The sequence below is a fragment of the Callithrix jacchus genome, chromosome 1 (genome assembly GCF_049354715.1).
Source record: "Callithrix jacchus isolate 240 chromosome 1, calJac240_pri, whole genome shotgun sequence".
NCBI classification, from domain to species: Eukaryota; Metazoa; Chordata; class Mammalia; order Primates; family Cebidae; genus Callithrix; species Callithrix jacchus.
Genome location: NC_133502.1, coordinates 28,583,126 through 28,605,143, shown reverse-complemented (window position 1 = coordinate 28,605,143; position 22,018 = coordinate 28,583,126). Strand labels below are relative to the sequence as shown.

At 46.7% G+C, this 22,018-nt stretch overlaps 1 protein-coding gene and 1 long non-coding RNA gene across 3 annotated transcripts in view; one reads left to right on the top strand and one right to left on the bottom strand.

The window, feature by feature from the left end:
- F10 (coagulation factor X) overlaps positions 1-19,951 on the bottom strand; it is a 28,427-nt gene extending 8,476 nt beyond the window's left edge. For both annotated transcript variants that reach the window (XM_002742546.7, XM_078335457.1), the window contains exons 1-4: positions 19,824-19,951; positions 13,894-14,054; positions 1,935-1,959; positions 971-1,084 (exon numbers count right to left, since the gene is read on the bottom strand). In XM_002742546.7, the coding sequence (XP_002742592.2) occupies positions 971-1,084; positions 1,935-1,959; positions 13,894-14,054; positions 19,824-19,911 (388 nt within the window). In that variant the 5' untranslated portion in view covers positions 19,912-19,951. The remainder of the gene's footprint in view (positions 1-970; positions 1,085-1,934; positions 1,960-13,893; positions 14,055-19,823) is intronic.
- On the top strand, positions 13,422-18,114 carry LOC108590940 (uncharacterized). Its single transcript, XR_001910678.4, has 3 exons — positions 13,422-14,088; positions 14,926-15,040; positions 17,357-18,114. It is a non-coding gene; the product is annotated as an uncharacterized LOC108590940 (long non-coding RNA).
- Positions 19,952-22,018: the final 2,067 nt, after the last annotated feature.

Sequence of the window (22,018 nt, the reverse complement as noted above, 5' to 3'; positions counted from 1 at the left end):
ACAGGCACACTTGCCTCAAAGGGAAAGCTCGAGGGTCATGGGGAGCTCATGGTGCAGTGCCCGGTGGAGCCTGGCTTCCTCGGCAGACGCCAGGCTCCAGGGACCTGCCCCTCACACATACTGGGTAACCGGCACCACCTGTCCCAGCAGCACTCACATTATGCTGACTCCACATCCCTCTGCGTGGGTTTTAATGAAAAAGTAATCCCAGTGCAAAGATCAACATGCATGGAATTTTGGAAAACATTCATAGCCCTGGGAGCCTGAACAGGATTATGCCTCAGAAGTTACCAAATGGTGTCCCTGGGAGGTGACTCTGGACTTGTAATGGAATGATGCATAATTGATATTCCCATCAGGGAAAATTCAAAAGTAATACAATCTAAGAACATGGCCTAAAGATGATCAATTAAGTACTTTAAAAGAAATGCAAATCTTTTTCCTTAGGGAAAATTGACCTAATAGCAGCCTAGCTGTTTATTTAAAAATTAATCCCACATTAGAGAAAGCTTTTAGTGACTTTTCCTTGTAGAGATAATTGAATGTATCAAATTTTTATAATTGGACAATCTCCAATATTCGTCCTTGACACCTGCATCCTCACACATAGGTGAGAGGTGACAGAATCACTGCACAGGTCACAGGAGCAGGGGTAACAGGGCGATGCACTTGGCCCCAAGGAAAACAGAGTCCACTCGTTTACACATGAATGGATCCCACACGTCAACGTTCTAGTCTCTCTGGGGGGGTTGAGAAGTGACTGTGTCTCTCGTCATAGCCCCAAGCCGAGTCATTTGAGGGATGTGTTAGGGCTTTTTTATTCTATAGTGGCACAGCGCAATGGAGCCCAGACTTTATACATCAGAAAGGACTTAAGGTTGTTTCACTAGGCGTTTGCACTTCTTCCCCCGCCCCGCTGCTGCTCTTCAGGGGAGTCTGATCTGAAGGTATGTCAGGCAGAGGAACCTACATAATTCACAGTTTTTGCCTTCGAATCCTTCTAAACAGGTGCAGGTGTATTGCCCGAGGCCGTCTCTACATTTGCCCTGGTTCTGGCAAGGACTGCTCTCGCACTGGTCGCCATCTGCAAAGACAGGATTTGGAAACTGGAGTCTGCGAGCCATTTCTGGGCGTCATGGAAACAGCTTTGCTGTGCTAACCTTGGCACTGCTGTTCAGAGAACTGGAAATGGCTTCCTGTTCCTCTGTAAACAACTCCTCCTCTTTGGACTTTACTTTTCCACCCCCTTTTGTGGCCATGTGTACGTGATGCTTTTATCTAGGTGGATCCCTGGCCTGGCTTTCTGATTCTTGCTGAGGTGTTTTGCTGTGTGTTTTCAGCCAGAGGCAACCACAGGGACCAGCTGGAAGGACACAGGGAAGGCGAGAGTATGGCGCTCATTTCTGGGCTGAGCCTCAAGGGGAGAGGATATTAGGGTTCCTCTTTCCAGGTGATCGGGGGTGAAATGAGAATGCGAAGGCTGACGCAGGACTTCACATTTCTTGGAGGATTTACACAACCTGATTTAGAGATAGGTCCAGTTGTCATTTTGAGAAATGTGAATGACTGATGCCACTTCAGACAGCACTAAGCATGAAACCAAGGCGGTTACTTTTGTAGGGAATCTAATCCTTCAGACTGTTTTTGCTTTTACCTAATACACTTGTATTTAAGAAAAGTTACGGAATTTGGTATCCTCAAATGAGAATGTACTGATTTAAGTATATATCTCTAAGTCAGTAACAAAACAAGAATTAGTATAAAATTACTACAAAAACTCTTTTACAATAACTATTATGGAAACACCCTGAGGGAGAAAGTCTTAAATGGGTCAGATTAAAACAAAAGCAGAAAGGAAATTCAGGAAATATTTTCAAAGTTCAAATATCCTAATGAACCCCTCTCACTTAAGGTTAAAACAATAAAAAACGTACCTTTGTATTTATTCCAGAATTCATTCTAAAAAGAAAAAAAAAAAAGATTAAAAAATATATTAGGGAAAACAGAGACATTTTACACCAATAAGAACCATAACAGAGTGACTCAACGTGAAGTGGGTATTTCCCACCAGATGTCACTTTTAGGAATCATTCTAGAACTATTCAATCTAAAGAGGAAAGCTATCCAGATCCTCTGCATCTGTGGAGACGTGGCTTCAGTCATCTTAAATGCACCATCTATGTTGAATATTGAAAATATTTTCAAGTTAATTACCTAGAAATGGATTTCACCAAAAATAGCTTCTCTGTTTGCCGGTCAGGGGTGGTTTTAGTTGATGTGCCCGGGCTAAACACTCAGACAAGAGTCACATGCTTGTCAACAGTCATTACCTTAGCTGAAAAATATTTATTGCTGATTAGCTTAAACTACGTACCAAGAGCCTGTATTATACTAAAAAATGTCCACAGTCTTATTTTTTTTAATTCTCTAAAAAAATAAGTTGGTTGAATAGTGTCCTCCCTAATTCAGGCCCACCTGCATTAGCCTCAGAATATAACCTTAGTCTGAAATAGGGTCTTTGCAGCTGTGGGAAGGCAAGACTGTAGATAAGATCATGCTGGGTCAGTGCAGGCCCTGAATCCAAGACGGTGTCCTTATACAAGACAGAAACGCCACACGGCGCCACAGAGAGAGAAGGCCACGTGAAGATGAAAGCAGAGATCGGAGCGCTGCAACCCAAGGACGCCCACGCTTGCTGGGCGCCCTGGGAGCAAGCAGAGACCCTGGGACAGAGACTCTCTCACACCCTTCAGAAGGAATCAACACCGCCAACACCTTAATTTTGGACTTGCCTCCAAAGCTGTGACAATAAATCCCTGTTATTATTATTATTTTTTTTGAGACGGAGTTTTGCTCTTGTTACCCAGGCTGGAGTGCAATGGCGCAATCTCGGCTCACCGCAACCTCCACCTCCTGGGTTCAGGCAATTCTCCTGCCTCAGCCTCCTGAGTAGCTGGGATTACAGGCACGCGCCACCATGCCCAGCTAATTTTTTGTATTTTTAGTAGAGACGGGGTTTCACCATGTTGACCAGGATGGTCTCGATCTCTTGACCTCGTGATCCACCTGCCTTGGCCTCCCAAAGTGCTGGGATTACAGGCGTGAGCCACCGCGCCCGGCCAAATCCCTGTTATTTTAAGGCATCTGTGGTACTTTGTTACAGTGGCCCTAGGAAGCAAACACATCATTGTTTTACTTTTTTATTGAAAAAATTATCCCAGTAAAATCCATGTTTTGGTGTACACGTCTATGATTTTCAGCACATGCAGAGACTTGTGTAACCACCAGGAGCAGGATACAGAAGAGCTCCATCCTCCCCTCAGAATTGCCCATGCCATCAGCCCCCCCACCTGCCAACCCCTGGCAAACCCTGCTTCACCATTAATCTGCTCTTCATCAGGATAATAATGACCCTTTGAGAATGTCGTGTAAATGAAAGTGTACATTACAGGACCTTGTGAAACTAGCTTTTCATTCAACACAAAGTCTTTGAAATTCATCCAAGTTATTCCTGTACATAAATGTACAAAATGTTGTAAATAAATTGTTGTATCAATAGTTTCTTCCTTGGTGTTGCTGACAACTATCATGTTGTATGACCACCACCAGCAAAAGACATTGATCTCACTTCTACCTTTCGGCAAGGAAGAAACAGAGTTGCTGGCTGGGCGTGGTGGCTCACACTTGTAATCCCAGCACTTTGGGAGGCTGAGGCGGGTGGATCATTTGAGATCAGGAGTTCGAGACAAGCCTGGCCAATATGGTGAAACCCCGTCTCTACTAAAAGTACAAGAATTAGCCTGGCGTGGTGAAGCACACCTGTAATCCCAGCTACTTGGGAGGCTGAGGCATGAGAATCTCTTGAACCAGCCAGAGGAGTGAGTCAAGACTGTGCCATTGCACTCCAGCCTGGGCAACAGGAATACTCTGTCTCAAAAAATAAAATAAATACATAAATAAATAAAGACTAGAGTTGCTATCGACATTTATGTACAGAATTTTATGTGGAAATAAGTTATTATTTCTGTAGGGTGAATGTCCAGGAATGGGATTGCTGAGTCATCTGATAACCTTACATAACTTTCTAAGAAACTGTCAAACTCCTTTTCAACGTGGCTGTTCCATTTCGCATTCCCACAAGCAGCGTTTCAAACTTCTGCTTGCTCTATGTCTTAACCGACGCTGTCATGTGTCAGTGCTTTTTATGTTATAGGTATGTGGTCGTTCCCACTGCGGTTTTAATTTGCATTTCTGTAATAGCTAACGATGCTGAATATCTTCTCACACGTTTTTTTTCCATCCACGTATCCTCTTCGGCCTGGTGGTTGTTCAGGTCTTTTGTTCAGTGTTTAATTGGGTGTTTTTTTTTCCTTTCGAGCTGTAAGGTTTCCTTATATATTCTGAATATGATTCCATTGTTGGACACGTGATTTGCAAATATTTTCTCTTAGTCTGTAGCTTGTATTTTTATTCTCTTAACAGTGTGTATTTTTGCAGTGCAGTAGTTTTGAATTTTGATACAGTTCAGTTTATGACATTTTTCTTTTATGAACCATTCTTATGGTGTGATGGCTAAGAATTTTGCCCAGCTCCATGTCATAAATTTGGTTGTATTTTCTCCTAAAAGTTTGATAGTTTTATATATATATATATATATATTTTTTTTTTTGAGATGGAGTTTCGCTCTTGTTACCCAGGCTGTGAGTGCAATGGCGCGATCTTGGCTCACCGCAACCTCCGCCTCCTGGGTTCAGGCAATTCTCCTGCCTCAGCCTCCTGAGTAGCTGGGATTACAGGTGCACGCCATCATGCCCAGCTAATTTTTTGTATTTTTAGTAGAGACGGGGTTTCACCATGTTGACCAGGAGGGTCTCGATCTCTTGACCTCGTGATCCACCCGCCTCGGACTCCCAAAGTGCTGGAATTACAGGCTTGAGCCACTGCGCCCAGCCCGATAGTTTTATATTTTATCTTTGGATCTATGATCTATTTTGCGTTCACTTTCATATAGTTATGAAGTTTAGGCCAGGTTCTTTTTCTGGATGTAAATATATAATTGTTTCAACATTGCTATGGTCTCAACATGCCCCCCATACATATGTTAAAATTTCATTGACAATGTAATAGTATTTTTTTTTTTTTTGAGATGGAGTTTTGCTCTTGTTACCCAGCCTGTGAGTGCAATGGCACAATCTCGGCTCACCGCAACCTCCGCCTCCTGGGTTCAGGCAATTCTCCTGCCTCAGCCTCCTGAGTAGCTGGGATTACAGGCACGCGCCATCATGCCCAGCTAATTTTTTATTTTTAGTAGAGATGGGGTTTCACCATGTTGACCAGGATGGTCTCGATCTCTTGATCTTGTGATCTACCTGCCTCGGCCTCCCAAAGTGCTGGGATTACAGACTTGAGCACCACGTCCAGCCCCACAATGTAATAGTATTAAGGATGAGATATGGAGGAGGTGATTAGGTCAGGAAGCTTCTGCCCTTGGAAATGGAATTAATGTCCTTATAAAAGAGGCTTCACACAGTGTCCGTCCCTTCTGCTTTCTGTCAGGTGAGGATGCAGCCACAAGTCACCATCTTGGAAGCACAGACCAGGCCCTCATCAGGCCCTATTCCTGCTGGTGTCTTGATCTTGGAGACTTCCCAGCCTCCATACCTGTGAGCAATAACTTTATTCTGTTTATAAAGTACCCAGTCTGAGCTATTTTTTTTTTATAGAAGCACAAACAGACTGAGACTAGTATCATTTGTTGAAAAAGACAATTCTTTTTCTTTCTTTTTTTTTTTTTTTTTTGAGATGTAGTTTCACTCTTGTTGCTCAGGCTGGAGTGCAATGGCGTCATCTCAGCTCACTGCAACCTCGGCCTGCCAGGTTCAAGTGATTCTCCTGCCTCAGCCTCCCAAGTAGCTGGGATTACAGGTGCACACCACCATGCCCAGACAATTTTTGTACTTTTTTAGTAGAGACAGGGTTTCACCATGTTGGCCAGGCTGGTCTCAACCGACCTCAGGTAATCCACCTACATGAAAGTGCTAGGATTACAGGTGTGGGCCACTGTGCCTGGCTGACAATTCTTTCTTTATTGAATTGCTTTTGTACTTTTGTCAAAAATAAACTGGCCATATTTGTGTTGGTTTACACCTGAACTCACTATTCTGTTTTACTGAGCTATGTGTCTGTTTCTTCACAAATGCCACCCATTCATACCTCTGTAATTAATGTGGCTTTATAATAAGTCTTAAAATCAGATAGTGTGACTCCTCCAATTTTATTCTTCCTTTTCAAAATTGTTTTAGCCATTCTATTCCTTTACCTTTCCATATAAATTTTAAAATCAACTTGTCTCTATCTGCTAAAGTTTGACTGGCAGGGTACTGCATTTATAGATCAAATTGGGGGAAATTGATATCTTAATATGTTGAGTCTTTCAGTCCATGAATGTTGTATGTGTCTCCATTTACTTATGTCTGTTTAAAGACTTTCATTGGAACTTTGCAAATTTCGTGATAAAAAGATCCTGTATATGTTGTATTAGCTTTACATGCAAGTATATAATTGTCTTTGAAGCAATTGTAAATGGCATTTTAAAAATTTTGGCTTACAACTAACTGTACATTGCTTACATAAAAATATGATTAAAATATGTGTGCTGCCTTTGTATTGTGTGACCTCGTTACACTCATTTGTCAATTTTAGGAGCATTGATATGGTTTGGCTACGTCCCTACCCAAATCTCATCTTGAATGGTAGTTCCCATAATCCCCATGTGTAGCGGGAGGGACTCAGTGGGAGGTAACTGAATCATGAGAGTGGGTCCTTCATGCTGTTCTGGTGACAGTTCTCATGAGATCTGATTTTTTAAAGGGGATTCCCCTTTTGCTTAGCTGTCATTCTTCTCTCTCTTGCTGCCATGTAAAGAAGGATATGTTTACTTCCTTTTCTGCCATGATTGTAAGTTTCCTGAGGCCTCCCCAGCCACGCAGAACTGTGAGTCAATTAAACCTTTTTTTCTATTATAAATTACCCAGTCTCAGGCAGTTCTTCATAGCAGCATGAGAATGGATTAAAACAAGTTTTTTCACCCTTCAATTATTTACGATTTTCTATATGCATGATCATGTTATCTTCAAATAGTGATAACTTTACTTCTTTTTCTTGATCTATTGAAGGCCTTCTTTATAGCTAGGACTTCTAGTATAATGTTGAATTGGGAGTGTTGGGAATGGACATTCTTGTGCTGTTCCCAGTCTCAGAAAGAAAACATTCAATTTTCACCTTAAAGGGTAACATCAACTGTAGATTCTTTGCAGATGAGCTTTATTATGGTGATATAATTTCCTCCTACTGATATTCTTCTGATAGTTTTTTATAAAATCATAAATGGACGTTAAATTTTGCCAAATTTCTTTTTTGCCTCAATTGACATGATTATGTGGGTGTTCTCTTTTGTTTATATGGTGGATTACATAATTATTTTTTAATATTGAGCCAGCCATGTGTGCCCCAGATAAACTCACTTGGTCATGGTGTACTATTATTCTTTTAAAAATATATTGCTGCGCTCAATTTGCTAACATTTTTTTCAGGATTTTCATGTCTAGGTTCATGAGAGATATTGTGATATAGGGTGGTTTTGTTTTTGGCATTTGTCTGATTTTGCCATCAGAGTAATGCTGGCCTAAAGCAAACTGAGAAATGTTCCCTCTTCTATTTTCTAGAAGAATCATATAGAATTGGTATTCTTTTTGAGATGTTTGGTAAAATTCTACCAGTGAAATCATCTGTACCTGAACGTTACTATTCAGAAGGTCTTTAATTAAGAATTGAATTGGCAGATATCTCTTTCATCTTGCGTAGGTTTTGGTGGCTTGTGGTATTGAGTAACAGGCCCCTTTCATTCAAGTTGTTCAAATATCATCCCAATTTATATATGCAGAGTTGTTCAAAGTATTCTCTTATTGTACATTTAACATCTGCAGTTTCTGTAGTGATGTCCCCTTTCACTCCCAACATAGTTACTTTGTTCTTTCTTCTGTCAGTCTTATTTGAGTTTCATTAGCTTATTAATTTTGTCTATTATTTTTGTTTTCAATTTATTCAATTTCTGCTTTTTTAATTTCCTTTTGTCTTTTTCTTCATTAAAATGGAAGCTTATGTAAATTGGAGGCTTTCTTTCCTTTCCCATATGAGCATTTAATGCTATAAATTTCCCTTGAAACACTGCTTTTTTTGCTGCATCCCACAGATTTTACGTTCATATCCATTTTTGCTTACCTCAAAATACTTTTTACTTCTTTTAAAATTTTCTCTTTGACTCACTGATTATTTATACATGTGTGAGTTTATTTCCAAGTACTTAGGGAAGTTTCTAGTTATTTTTCTGGTGGTAATTTTTTGTTTAATTACATTATGTCAGAAAGCATACTTTATGTGAGTTCAATCTTTTTATTGAGGTATGCTTTGAGACACAGGATACAGTCTACCTTGGGGAATTTTCCGCAGGCAGAAATAAAGTGTACTCTGCTATTGCTGAGAATCCTATAAAGGTCCATTGTTTTTTTTATAAATGGTTTTACAGTATAAATCCTATAAATGTCAAGTGATGTCTGGAAGACTGGAGGAAAAAATGATAAACTCACAGCCAGTTGTATCATATAGTACTTCTAATTCTAATCTTATTCCTCAGTACAATGCAATTTACTTTTTAGAGTCCTCAAATAGCTGCTACGTGCATTCTATCCATGTTTTGGAGCTACACTTAGTGGGAGAGACGGTGTGGAATGTGGTTTCTTCATCTTATCTGGAATTGGAACTTGTTGATAACCTTTAATTCCATCATCTCTCTCTCTGGAGAAGCCATTCTTAGAAAATAATCTAGAAGAAATGCACGCATATGTGTTTTCCTAAAAGCAATATTTAGAAATAACTTACATGGCCAAATTGTGAGAAGCATAAATGCATCATATGATAAAATATAGCATAGCTATAATAGAAGAAAAGTTTTTGAGAAATGATGCGGAGTTAAACATAAACTTGAATCAGCATTATTTTATTAAAGAAAAATTCTACCAGTGGGAGAAAAAATGTATATATAAGAAATATTTGGGGAACGATCCAAGATGGCCGATCGCTAACATCCCGGGATTGCAGCTCTCAGGGAAGGCGCGGAGAACTAGAGGACGCCACACTTTCAGACAAAGTCTGGTCGCTCACGGAGCAGAAGATCCCCCAGTGGTGGAAACACACGAGTCGCCAGCGCTCGGCGCAGAGTAAACGGACCGGTTCCCCTTCTGACCGAGGTTTGGAGCCCCGGGAAGGCAGAGTCGCCTACTACGGAAACAAGAAGGAAGCCCGACAGGAGAATCCTGGGCAGAAAAGCACCATCAGTTTTAACGCCACTGCTCTGGCCCTGGGAACTAACAACCTGGATGTCCACTCAAGAGACCTAATCTGAAAGTTGGTAACTTCAAAGATGACAGGAGGATAAATTTACAATGACGGGAAGAAACCAGCGTAAAAAAGCTGAGAATACTCAAAATCAGAACACCTCTCCCTCTAAAGATGATCACAGTTCCACATCAACAATGGAACAAGGCTTGATGGAGAACGAGTGCCTCCTGATGACAGAATCACTCTTCAAGGAATGGATAATAACAAACTTCGGTGAGTTAAAAGAACATGTTGTAGCCCAACGTAAAGAAACTAGGAACTTTGAAAAAAGGTTTGATGAAATCCTATTGAGAATAGACAACTTAGAGAGGAGTATGAGTGAATTAATGGAACTGAAGAATACAATACAGGAACTCCGAGAAGTATGCACAGGTTTAAACACTCGAATTGTTCAAGCAGAAGAAGGGATATCAGAGGTCAAAGTCCAACTTAATGAAATAAAACGTGAAGAAAAGATTAGAGAAAAAAGGATAAAAAGGAATGAGCAAAGTCTCCAAGAAATGTGGGACTATGTGAAAAGACCAAATTTACGTTTGATAGGTGTACCTGAATGCGACGGAGAGAATGAATCCAAGCTGGAAAATACCCTTCAGGATATTATTCAGGAAAATTTTCCTAAACTAGCAAAGCAGGTCAACATTCAACCCCAGGTAATACAGAGAACACCACAAAGATATTCCTCAAGAAGAGCAACCCCAAGGCACATAATCGTTAGATTCACCAGGGTTGAAACGAAGGAGAGGATACTAAGGGCAGCCAGAGAGAAAGGTCAGATTACCCACAAAGGCAAGCCTATCAGATCTCTCGGCAGAAACTCTACAGGCCAGAAGAGAGTGGGGGCCAATATTGAACATCCTCAAAGAACAGAACCTTCAGCCCAGAATTTCATATCCAGCCAAACTAAGCTTCACAACTGAAGGAAAAAATAAAATCTTTTATGAACAAGCAAGAACTCAGAGATTTTATTACCACCAGGCCTGCTTTACAAGAGCTTCTGAAAGAAGCATTACACACAGAAAGAAACAACCAGTATTAGCCTTTCTAAAAATATACCAAAAAGTAAAGAGCACCAACATAAAGAAGAATTTACACCAACAAATGGATAAAACAGCCAGTCAACATCAAATGGCAGTAACCCTAAATTTAAATTGACTAAATTCCCAATCAAAAGACACAGCCAAAACCCAACGGCATGTTACATCCAGACCTGTTTCACATGCAAGGTTACACAAAGACTCAAAACAAAGGGATGGAGAAAGATTTACCAACCAAATGGAGAGCAAAAATAAATAATAAATAAATAAAAAGCAGGAGTTGCAATTCTTGTATCGGATAAAATAGATTTTAAAGCAACAAAGATATAGTGGTAAAAGGATCAATGCAACAACAAGAGCTAACGATCCTAACACCCAGATAGGAGACTTAGATTCAATGAGACAGAAAATTAATAAGGATATCAAGGACTCGAACCCAGATCCAGAACAAGTAAACTTAATAAATATTTATAGAGCTCTCCACTTCAAATACACAAAATATACATTCTTGTCAATACCACATCACACCTACCCATTAGTTTAAATGAAACATTGATTGGCCATTATTAATACCCATTTTTTTTCAAAATAAAGCAATATTTCCATTTACTCTCCCTCTTTCTCTTCCTCTTTCTTCCTCTCCTTTATTTATTATTTTTTTTCTTTCCTTCTCTCAAAAAAAAAGAAATCAACTTGTAAACCTCTAGATCCAGGTCGGCAATGTCTCTTTCATTGCTTGATTTTCTTTCTTCCCTTCCCTCCCTCCCTCCCTCCCCGCTTCCTCCCTTCCTTCCTTCCTTCATCCCTTCCTTCCTCCCTACCGTCCTTCCCTTCCTTCCTGCCTTCCTCCCCCTGCCAAAAAAAAAGAAATATTTGAAAATAGCTGCTAAAATTCTAAATTTTTTATATTAGAGACAAATCATTTATTTGCTAACAAGGAATAAAAAGGAACTCTTAATTAAGAATTAGAGTAGATATTAATCTTTTGCAGAAATGCAAAGATATCTGAATCACACAACTTGGACAATTTAAATGTTCTAGATAGAAGTGTCAATGTTGTGCTTTCCATTGTATTAGTGGTTCCTATATTCTCTTTCTTGTTTTCAAGTTTCATGCCAGGAGGCAGAAGTATTTCCTTGATGTTGTGAGTCTATGAGAAATATGGTAACATATTTGATTGTCACACTCCAAGCAGCTGTGGGGGAAAGCCCATATTGTAGGGATCTACAGAAGTTATCACCTATGAACGTGGCCTCATCATCTTCATCGGCCTTGTCTTGTTTGTCAACAGCTGCTGCTGTTGCTGCATGGAAACATTCAGCTATCTTCATGACAAACAGGTCAAAGTGCTAAGTGAGACATTCTCAGAATGATCCATTTGGTCAAAGAGCTCATTATCTGCAAGTGATAACAGATAAATGTGGGACTGATGTAAGTCACCTTCAGGAACTCCTTGACAAGCTTATCAAGGAGCCTGGCTGTGGGCTGAGGTGGAAGACTTTCAAAAGCTCTTGTTACAGAGAAATCACCAAGAATTTTTTTGAGTTTCTTCAGTTCTAAAGAGGTTAGTTTCTGGCAGCGTCACACCCTTCTGGCACTTTTTCAAGCTCTTCTACCATGCTGATTCTCCAGAAGGGTGAGCAGAAGTCAACTCCATCGGTTTGGTTTTCTGGGCCATCTGGATGGTGGGTGACCTTGGAACTACCTGTGATGTGCTTCACCCCTGAGTAATCTTTTCTCGGATTTCAATGAGATCATGATAGTCTGCATAGACCATGTAGAACCAACAGGTGCTGAACTCAGGGTGGCAAATCAAATACATTCTCTTATTCATGAACTGGCATCCAATTTTGTAAATCCAATCAATGCCACTAACCAGCATTTTAAGGTAGAGTCCTGAAGCAATTCTCAAATATAAGTTAATGCCCACCTTGTTGTGGCAGGTGATGAAAGGCTTAGCCCCTGCTACCCTGGGATGATGTTCATCATGATGGTTTAATGTCCAGAAATCTCAACTCATCCAAAAAACTTCTCATATATGTGGTGATCTTAAGGCAGAGGATACATTGCTTTCTCAGAAAGTCACTCAGGATCAAGTCCAAGTACTCAAATAACATTGGGTCTCCTTGCCTGTGAGGCTACAGTAAGGATGCGGCAACATGCGAGCCAGGAGACAGCAGTGCAATTTTGCAGGGGTTGATGCTGAGCTCGCCCTTCTTGGTGTTTCCCAGATTTTCCTGGACTCCAAATACGTCTGGGAGTTTATTTATTGATTTATAATCCCTTGACTCGGCCATAACCTGCAACTTCACCCTAGTCTGCAGGGATCATTAGAAGGGGAACTTCCCCAGCTATTTTGGCATGGATCTTCAGGGTGACGTCAGTCAGGTGGTCACAGGCTGCAGGGGTCTTCCCCAGTAACCGTTGGCGGTGGCCTATGCTGGGGACCTGTAAGGAGCCCTGAAGTTTCCATTCGGGTCCACAGTCAGTGGTGTGGCTGGTGGCAGCAGCCACGGCTGGCCTAGCTGTTGCTCACTGAGCTCTGGCTTGGGCCCCTTCCCGACTACTCTCTTCTCTTCGGCTTTTCTGTCAGTTCCGGATCACTGCCATCCACTTCCATTTCAGAGTCCTGAGCCACCTTTCCTGAGGTCTGGGGTGAGGCCACAAAACCCCTCAAGACCCCTTGTCCATTTCCAGGTCCGTCCGAAGCCCCGCCTCTTCCGGGGAAGAGGGGGCGAGCATTTTCCGCGCGGGGCTGCGGAGGCTGCGCAATCGCGACCTGGCGTCAGCGCGCTCCTTCTGCACAGGCGCAGTCCTGGGTTCGCGGCCAGGCGTCACAGCTGGTTTTCCTGCTGCGCAGGCGCGATGCTGGGTTGGGGGGGCCCAGCCTCTGCGCGGGTCCTGCTGCGCAGGGTTTTGTGGCCTGGCGTCAGTTGTGCGCCTGCGCACTGCCGCTGTAGGCCGTGGCTGTCAGCGTCCGCAGAGGCCGAGGCCGGACGGTGGCCTCGCGCGCTCTCACTGCGCGCGTGAGCGGGCACGATCTCAGCTCACCGCAGCTCGGTGAGGCGCAGGCCGAGGCCATGAGTATTGGTTTTTAGGTTAACATTTTATTTTTAAATGGACTTACCTCTGGTATAAGCCCTGTGACCCTCAGGGGCCATGGGCGCACCCTCCCTGCCGAGTCCCCGCCGGGAAGGAGTCGGCCGGGGCGGCACGACGTCCCTGTGGGCAGGACTCAGCCGCGGCCTCTATTCGCTGGGCCCCGCCCCGGAAAGCCCTTTCGCGCGCTGCGCCTTCCTCCAGACACCCCCGGGGGTTGGGGACGGAGCTGCGGGGCTGGCGAGGGCGCCCTGGGCTGAGCCCCCTCCCCTAGCCCGGCCGCAGCCGCAGTCGCAGCCCTTACCGTCTGGTCGCTGTCCTCGAAGACCTCGCGGGCCTCTTCGTATGAACAGGTCTCCTCCATGCACTCCCTCTCCAGGTTTCCTTTCTTTAACTCTTCTAAAATGGAATTGGCCCTCCTGACCCTCGCCAAGACGTTGCTGGCCTGCTCCCTGCGGAGGAACACTGGAAGACAGGGAGGACAGCGTGAGAAGCCCCGGTCAGCCTCGCCGGGCCCCCAACTGCAATGTCCCTTAGCACACCACATCACAAAAGGCGGATCGCTCCCTTGTAAACCCAAAATACAATTCTTTTGTTTTTTGAGACGGAGTTTCGCTCTTGTTACCCAGGCTGGAGTGCAATGGCGCGATCTCGGCTCACCGCAACCTCCACCTCCTGGGTTCAGGCAATTCTCCTGCCTCAGCCTCCCGAGTAGCTGGGATTACAGGCACGTGCCACCATGCCCAGCTAATTTTTTGTATTTTTAGTAGAGATGGGGTTTCACCATGTTGACCAGGATGGTCTCGATCTGTTGACCGCCTGATCCACCCGCCTCGGCCTCCCAAAGTGTGCTGGGATTAGAAGCTTGAGCCACCGCGCCCGGCCCCAAAATACAATTCTAAGCCCCCGGCCTGCTGAATGGACCCTCCTCTCTGCCAAGGGGATTCCATTGGAACCTGAAAGACTAGTTCAGGCCATGACGGGAATCGGGGGGTCCCACATGCCTCATTATTTCTTCCTCCCTTTGGAATTCAGGCACAGCTGACCAGCATCTACAGTAAGAGAACTTAAGACCAAACAGATCCTTGGTGGCGATGAGATACCAGTTTCCAACCTGACTTCTCTAGTATAGGATCACATGACATATAGCAGGCCCTAAAAAAAATTATTTCCCCTCAAATTGTATTTCTTTAACATATTATGAAATTGCCCTGCAAAGCTGTCTCAGGGGAGCCTACATTCCGTAGAGAACCCCCTTACCTTTCCAGGTCTTTTTCTGAGTCGAGAGTCTAGCACCTTTATTTCCTTTAAGATTATGTCTTGCTCTGTCACCCAGCCTGGAGTGCAGTGGCACGGCAGCTCACTGCAACCTCTGCCTCCCAGGTTCAAGCCGTTCTTCTGCCTCAGGAGGACATTATCCTGCCTCAGCCTCTGAGTAGCTGGAACTGCAGGTGAGCACCACCACACCCAGCTAATTTTTGTATTTAGTAGAGATGGAGTTTCACCGTGTTGGCCAGGCTGGTGAACTCCTGACCTCAAGTGATCTGCCAGAGTGCTGGGATTACAGGATGAGCCATGGCACCTGGCCAAGAGTGTAGCACTTTTTAAAGGTCTGTAGAGGAAACAGTTGCCATCTATTGCCAATAAGGGTGGCCACCTATGAGTCTTCATCTACATAACAAGAACCTTGGTCTCCAAGCAACCCCTTATCATAACCCAGATACGCCTTTCTATTATTCTAGGTCTTTAGATAATTCTTTCAACTGATTACCAATTAGTGTATCTTTGAAGCCACCTATGACCTGGAAGCCCCCACCTTCCCTCTTTCTGAAATGAACCAATTTACACCTTATGCTTATTGATTGATATCTGTTCCCCTACAATGCATAAAATCGAGCTGTGACCCAACCACCTTGAACACATGTTCTCAGGACCTCCCAAGATTGTGTCATGAGTCATGGCCCTCACATTTGGCTCAGAATAAATCTCTTCAGATATTTTACAGAGTTTGGCTTCTTCATCAATACTTTCCTCAGGCCCTTTGGGGACTGTGGAGGGGAATGGCCATCTCTTCCCCCCAGTTCTCTATGAGGTACAGCATGAGGCACCTGCTCTAGACCCATGCACCCTTCTCTGGAGAAATAGACACATCACATCCAGTCAGCTCATCAGCCTCCTCGCATGCTCACGCCGGCTCAGACGGCCACCCAAGCCCCCTTCCTTGAATCCCCTCCCCCACAGTGCTTTCAGCCCACTCTGCCCTGTGCTTTGGCTCAAGCTGTGCCCCTTCAGCCTGGCTTCACTGTCTTTAAGGTCTCTGCTCTTCGTTATGTGGTGATTTGTGATGCTCTTTCGATTACAAGCTGTAGAAGTACAATGTATGAAGTCCCAGGACACAGACATATGCCAGCTTTCAAGAAATACCACTGATTAGTATTTCAAAAAAAAAAAAAAAAAAAAAAAAGAAAAGCTTAGTACAAAGTTTTCTATTTGATTCTACTTTTTTTTTCTTTAATACTGAGTTGATTTCATGGCAAGCATGAAATCACTGGCATGACTGGCAAGTTTCTTTTCTTGGCTCTGGAGTCTTTTTCTGTACTTTTTTTCCACTGAAAAACTCAATGTCTCACCACTATAGAGATGACTCTCCAAATTGATCTCTCCCCCACTGACATGTCCTGAGCTCCGTGTTTTCAGCTCTCTCACCATGACAGATGCCTTCCCTCATCTCAGAGCTCCAAACTCTCCATGTCCAATATTTAAAAACAAGACTCCAGAACCAAGCAATTTTGAGTTTCGAAAACATCTTAGTCACTTACTAATTATTGGCAGATGAGAATAATAATACCTATTCTTAGAGTTGTTTTAAAGAGTGTATAAACTCCTAGTGTTGAGTTTGGTATACAGAAGGTGCTCAATAAATCTTAGGTTCATTCCTATCTCCAGTTACTTTACCTTCCAAATTCCCCATTTTTTAAGTGACACCAACATTATCCCACCAATGGTAGGCTTAGATTTACTATTTGTTGACCCTGCCCCGTTACTCTGCATGTCTGCTCAAGCACTTGCTCTGAAACACAGCCCACACGTGGCTCTCTGCTGCAACCTGCAGCCTCATGCCACCCCACTCCACAAAAGTCCCTGAGGGTGCTGGGGGTGGGGCAGGGAATGCCCGTGTCCCTCGGGAGCTTGGCTCTCACGTTGGGATGACCACAGCCTCAGACCAGTTATCCAAGCCTGGCTCAGGGTTTTCCAAATTGGGACTGGTGGCCTCTTGGGCTCCACTTGGGGTCTGAAGGCCACCTTCTGCCTTGCCCTCGATGTTCTAATGCAGGTTGAGCAGGACTGGGTGGGGAGGAGGATGCAGGTGGTGGGCACAGGATGGAAGGGATGATGCAAGGAAGTCAAAGACCACCCAGAACCCGAACCCAGTGGTCTTGGAATAGAGCATCCCAGGGTCTTCCCACGGCCAGGGCTCCCAGGCCACAGCACCTTCAACTCTGCCTTCATTCATGTCTCTTTGCCACACTGGGCTCCAGGCTGACCTTGGCTGAGCCCAAGACTCATACCCCAGGACCTTGGCACCAGTCACTTCCCTGTCTGGAACATTCTTTCCACAGATACTTGCATGGCCCGGCCCCAGCTCCCCATGAGAGGCCCTCCCTGACCCCGCCCTCTGAAGGTGCCCCCACCTCTGTCTTCATCCCCTTACACTGTGCTATTTGTCTGCTAGCGTCTAACCCCACTCTGACATTACATGTTGACAGGTTCATCCTTTCCTCCACTGGAAAAAGACTCGGCCTGTTTGGTCACGGCTGTGTCCCCTGGCACGACCGGAACTTAGCCAATATTTGTTAAGGGAATGGCGGAAAGGCTGCACGCCTGGCTCGGGCCTCTGGACTGAATCTGGGCACTTCTGAGTCGCGTCAGCGTTTCAGTCACACTGAGCAGGTTGGGCCTTGGCCACATGGCCGCATTTTCTGATGTGAGTAAAGTGGGATTGGCAAAACGAAATTAAAATGTAACAAGGTTTTTAGACACTTGTCTCAAGACATGAATGGAATTAATCCAGATCAGCATTCCGGAGTGTCCATACTAGCACGTGTTTGTGTCCCTGTGGTTTTGTTTCTTGTGTGCATTTGTTCTTCGGAAGTCGTCAGGAGTGTCCCAATCTTTGAACACACAGTTGCGTTTGCTGTGGCAACATCAGCGACTTCCACGGTCAGCAGCTGCATTCGAACAGGTTTTACCAGCAAGCAAAAGTTTCAGCTGTAAGGTCAAAACTCATGAAGAGTGGATTTCACTTGCTGAATGTAAGGACGGAACTGAAGTCACGTAGCGTTAGCAATCGCCAGTCAACAGCAGCCGTTTAGAGGCTGGCGCTGCAGGTGCTGTGCATGTTCTGATTTTATTAAAATAAAAAGTTGGATTGCAAAAGCACTTACAGGTGTCAGGACAGGGCTGAATAATGTCCCTCCAAATTCATGTCTTTCTCAGAACCTCAGAACATGACCTTAATTGGAAATAGAAGTTTTGTGATGTATTTGGTTGGGAAGACATTTTACAGGAGTAGGGGGAGCCCTAAATCCAATGACTGGTGTGCTTCCAAGAGGAAAGAAGACCCACAGAAAAACAGCCGTGATGAGAATGCCACGTGGCGATGGAGGCAGTGGTGACAGTGATGCACCCACAAGCCACAGCTCCAAGGCGCTGCCACCCGACGCCAGAAGACAGGCCCACAGCAGACCCTCCCCCAGGCTATGGACGAACCAGCCCCACTGACACCTTGATTTTGAACTTCCAGCCTCCAGAGCTGTGGGAAAAATGTTTCTGTGGCTTTAAGCTACTTGGTCCATGGTCCTTTCTCATGGCAGCCCCAGCCAAGTAGCGCTGAGGCCCCACCACCCCAGAAGAGCTTCGTGACTGCCAGGACAGCCACGTTCGTTTCAAGGCTAGACTGCAGGTGCTATGTGTATTTGATTTTATAAAATAAAAAGTGTGCACAGCAAGGTCCTGAGTGGGACATTCTGGGACCTGCGTTCAGTCCCACCGACCTCAGAGCACAGCTGCTGAGGCCTCTGAGGCGGAGTGGGGGAGGGAGACAGCCTGGCGCCGTCTCTGCTGCTGACCATGTCCTCCCAGGATGCAGGCTGGCCCCGGAGACACCACGGGCGTGGTCATGGGCCAGGCCGGCTCCACACGGCTAAGGGTGTCATGCTTCCGTGGGTCCAGAGGTCTCAGGGCTCCTGCACAGGGCAGTGTGGCCTGAGGGGTGGGGAGGAGCTGGGGGAGATGGAACCACACATTAGCCCATGGAGGGGAGTCCTGTTCTGTGTGGAAGACAGGGAGAGGTGGGCTCAGGGGGCAGCAGGCTGAGGGTGGGATGGAGAGGACCCCCATGCAATGTGGCTGGAGCTCCGGTGTCACCGGGGGTGGGGGGGGGGCATTCAGATCAGCAAGGCCTCAGCCTCAGATAAGTTATCCACGCCTGAGAGTCCACTCAGCCTTCCCAGGGGCCTCCCCTTTCCTCCTCACGAGGGTCTTCCCCTGCTCCATCTCTCCCTCACACCCTCCTTCCACACGCCTGTGTCCGCTAGGTGCCCCTGCCTGTCCACTTTATCCAGGACGCACACAAGCCGAGGGTCCCTGTCTCCTGAATCTCCAGCAGAGGGGCCTTCCCTTCCTCTGTTGCCCCCAGCCTTGCCTGGCTTCTGCCCTTTCTGGGCCTCTGCCCCCCCAATCCAGCTGTTCACTAGGCAGCCCCTTCCAGGTGGAGCCAGTCCAAGGGTGGTGGCACTGGCTCGGCTCAGCCTCCTCCCTGGGAGCGCCTCTGCGGTGCCCCTCTTCCCATCCTCCCTGTGGTGGCAGATGGCCAACTGTCCTGACTCTGCCTGGCCCCCACCTCTCCCTCTGTGTCCCTCCCCCATCTGTCTCCCTGTCTATCTCTGTCTCTGCCTCCAGGTCTCCCATTTCACTGTTTCTCCCTCCCTCTCCTTCTTGCTCTCTGACTCTGTCCTTGTGTTTTTGCCTCTGTGACCTCTGATCTGCCCGTCTGACTCTCAGCCACAGGGACATCCTTGGCTAGAAAGGCCAAGCCCAGCCATCCGAGGCCAGCCCCTGACAGTGGCCAAGGCACCCACCGTCCAGGCTGCGGAGATGAGAGGGTTTCCCCAACTGCCGCCCCTCCCTGCTCCCCGGTGCTGCCTTTGAGTCTGAAGGGTGAGGGGCACTTACGGCTTCCCCCGGGCAGCAGGAGGCCAGCCAGGGAGGTGCTGAGCAGGACGAGGTGCAGTGGGTGTCTCATGGTGTGGCTGAGTACCATGTCCCTGTCCTCAGCGGGACAGGCTGCCGGAGCAAAGTCCACGCCCAGCTGGGACGGCTGCTGTCACGCTGCTTGTCACTTGGCTTAGGCCTCCTGATTGGAGCCGGGGCCTGCTGGGGAGGCAGGGGAGTGACCACGCTGGGAACACAGCCACCCCGGCCCCACCTTCCCCAGGCAGAGCTGGGCGGCCAGAGGGGCCCAGTGGAGCCCCATCCTCATCAGTAACCAGGGCCCGCCGTGGGCGTGGGGACGTTCTGTTCCAGGAGCGAAGAAAAGCATCATTTCATGCTTGTTTTGTAGTTTCCAGATGTGTACATTTAACCCTCTGTCCTCACGATCACATGAACGTGTCACTTTCCCAACATTTTTCTAGCACAGAAAACTGAGGTTAGAGAGCAGGAAGCCTGGTCTGAGGCCGAGGGTGGCGAGTGTGGGATTTGAGCCCAGGATGGCTGCTCCAAGGCCCTGCTTGCTTCTGGGTGGGTCCTTTTGCTCACGGCCACTCTCTGGGTAGTGTCTGGTGGTCTCATGTCACGGCAGTGGCTTGGCATCTGCACCACGGTCTCCCACAGGCCAGGCTGGTACCTCTCCCACCCACCCTCAAACCTTCTGTGCCCACGTGGCCCCAACATGTACTGCCGTTGGGAGTGGGCCTCCTCTGACCACCTGGAGGGACAGGCTCTGCCTGAAACCCCTCCTGGCCTCCCCACCACTGGCCACACTGTTCCGAGACTGAGAGGGCCCGTGGGCCTGTTCTCCAGCGCAGAACCTCCGTCAGCAGGCCAGCAGGTTGGCTGCTCCAGCTCCAGCTCATCCACAGAATTGCTCTTGCATCACAACACAGCGGTTTCCAGAAACACTCCTCTACTCAGTGGCTGCAGGAGTCACTGGGAGGTGCAGCCAGGATTTTTGTCTCTGGGGTCTCTGGAATAAATGGTCTAAAACTTGGCCAGTGTGGCGACCACTCCCTGCTACGCGGTACTGGACGGGGAACAAGGTCCCTAAGACCTACAGTGCTGGCCACTGCCTCGTGCTGCATCTGCCTTGACGAGTCGCCCTGTCTCGTGGCCACCTGCACATGAGCCTGCTGTGCACACATTGTGCATCTGTGCCTGGCACACAGGAGCCGTTCACTGAGTCCCACCCGACTGCACAAACTGATGATGGTGGATGCCAACACTGGGCTGGCCTCCCATGGGGGGGCACCAGTCCTCTGAGAGGGGCCTTCCTGGTGGCGTCAGGTGTCTGGCTCCTGCCTCTCCTGGTGTCCACGCTCTGGCATCACCTCTAGGCATGCGTGTAAGGAGAGACCAATGCAGTATGTGTACTACCAGCAGAGTGCCCATGCAGACACGCAGTCTTTGTGATTAGTGCTGGGTGGCAATGCTGGCTTTGGGGGCATGAGCCTGCCGCCTCCTCTGCCCTGTCCCGGTGGCCTCCCTGTATTCTATCTCACCGCTCACAGAAAGCTGGAGCTCAGCCACGGCAGGGGGCACGTCCCATATGAAACATGTAGCCTTTGGGGGTGCCCAGGCCCTCAGCAAGGCCTCTGGGGACTCCTCCTCCAACAGCACTGTGAGGTGACTGCCTGTATTTCCCATTGGCAGGAAGGGAGGCTGGTGCTCCGCCAGGACCCTGCATGACTTCCCTGTTGATTCTTGTGGGTCTGGGTGGGGTCCTGGCCTGTCCTCTCATCTCCCCGCTCCGCTTCTTCCTAGGAAGAGGAGTCCTGCCAACTTTCTCTCCCAAGAAGCCAGCGCAGCTTCCAGAGCCTTGGGCTGGGCTTAGGGCCTCAGGAGCCCGGAGCATTCTGGTTGCAGAATTTTCTATGAATTCACTGACGCGTCTATTTCCAAAGTGGCTTTGCTGACAATGATGATGGCATGGGCTTTTCCAGGACCTCGTTCCACCCGCACTGATCTCATCCCACCACAAGCATCACAGAGGGCTCCTGTTTTACAGACGAGGAAACTGAGGCATAGTCACTTGGACAAAAGAGAAAGCAGAGCCAGCTCTTACCTGGGTAAGGCCCTGCTGTTGGCTCCCGTAAAGTCTGAGCTCCATGTGTGGGGCGTGAGGAACCGGGGTCTGGCCAGCGTCAGCAAGC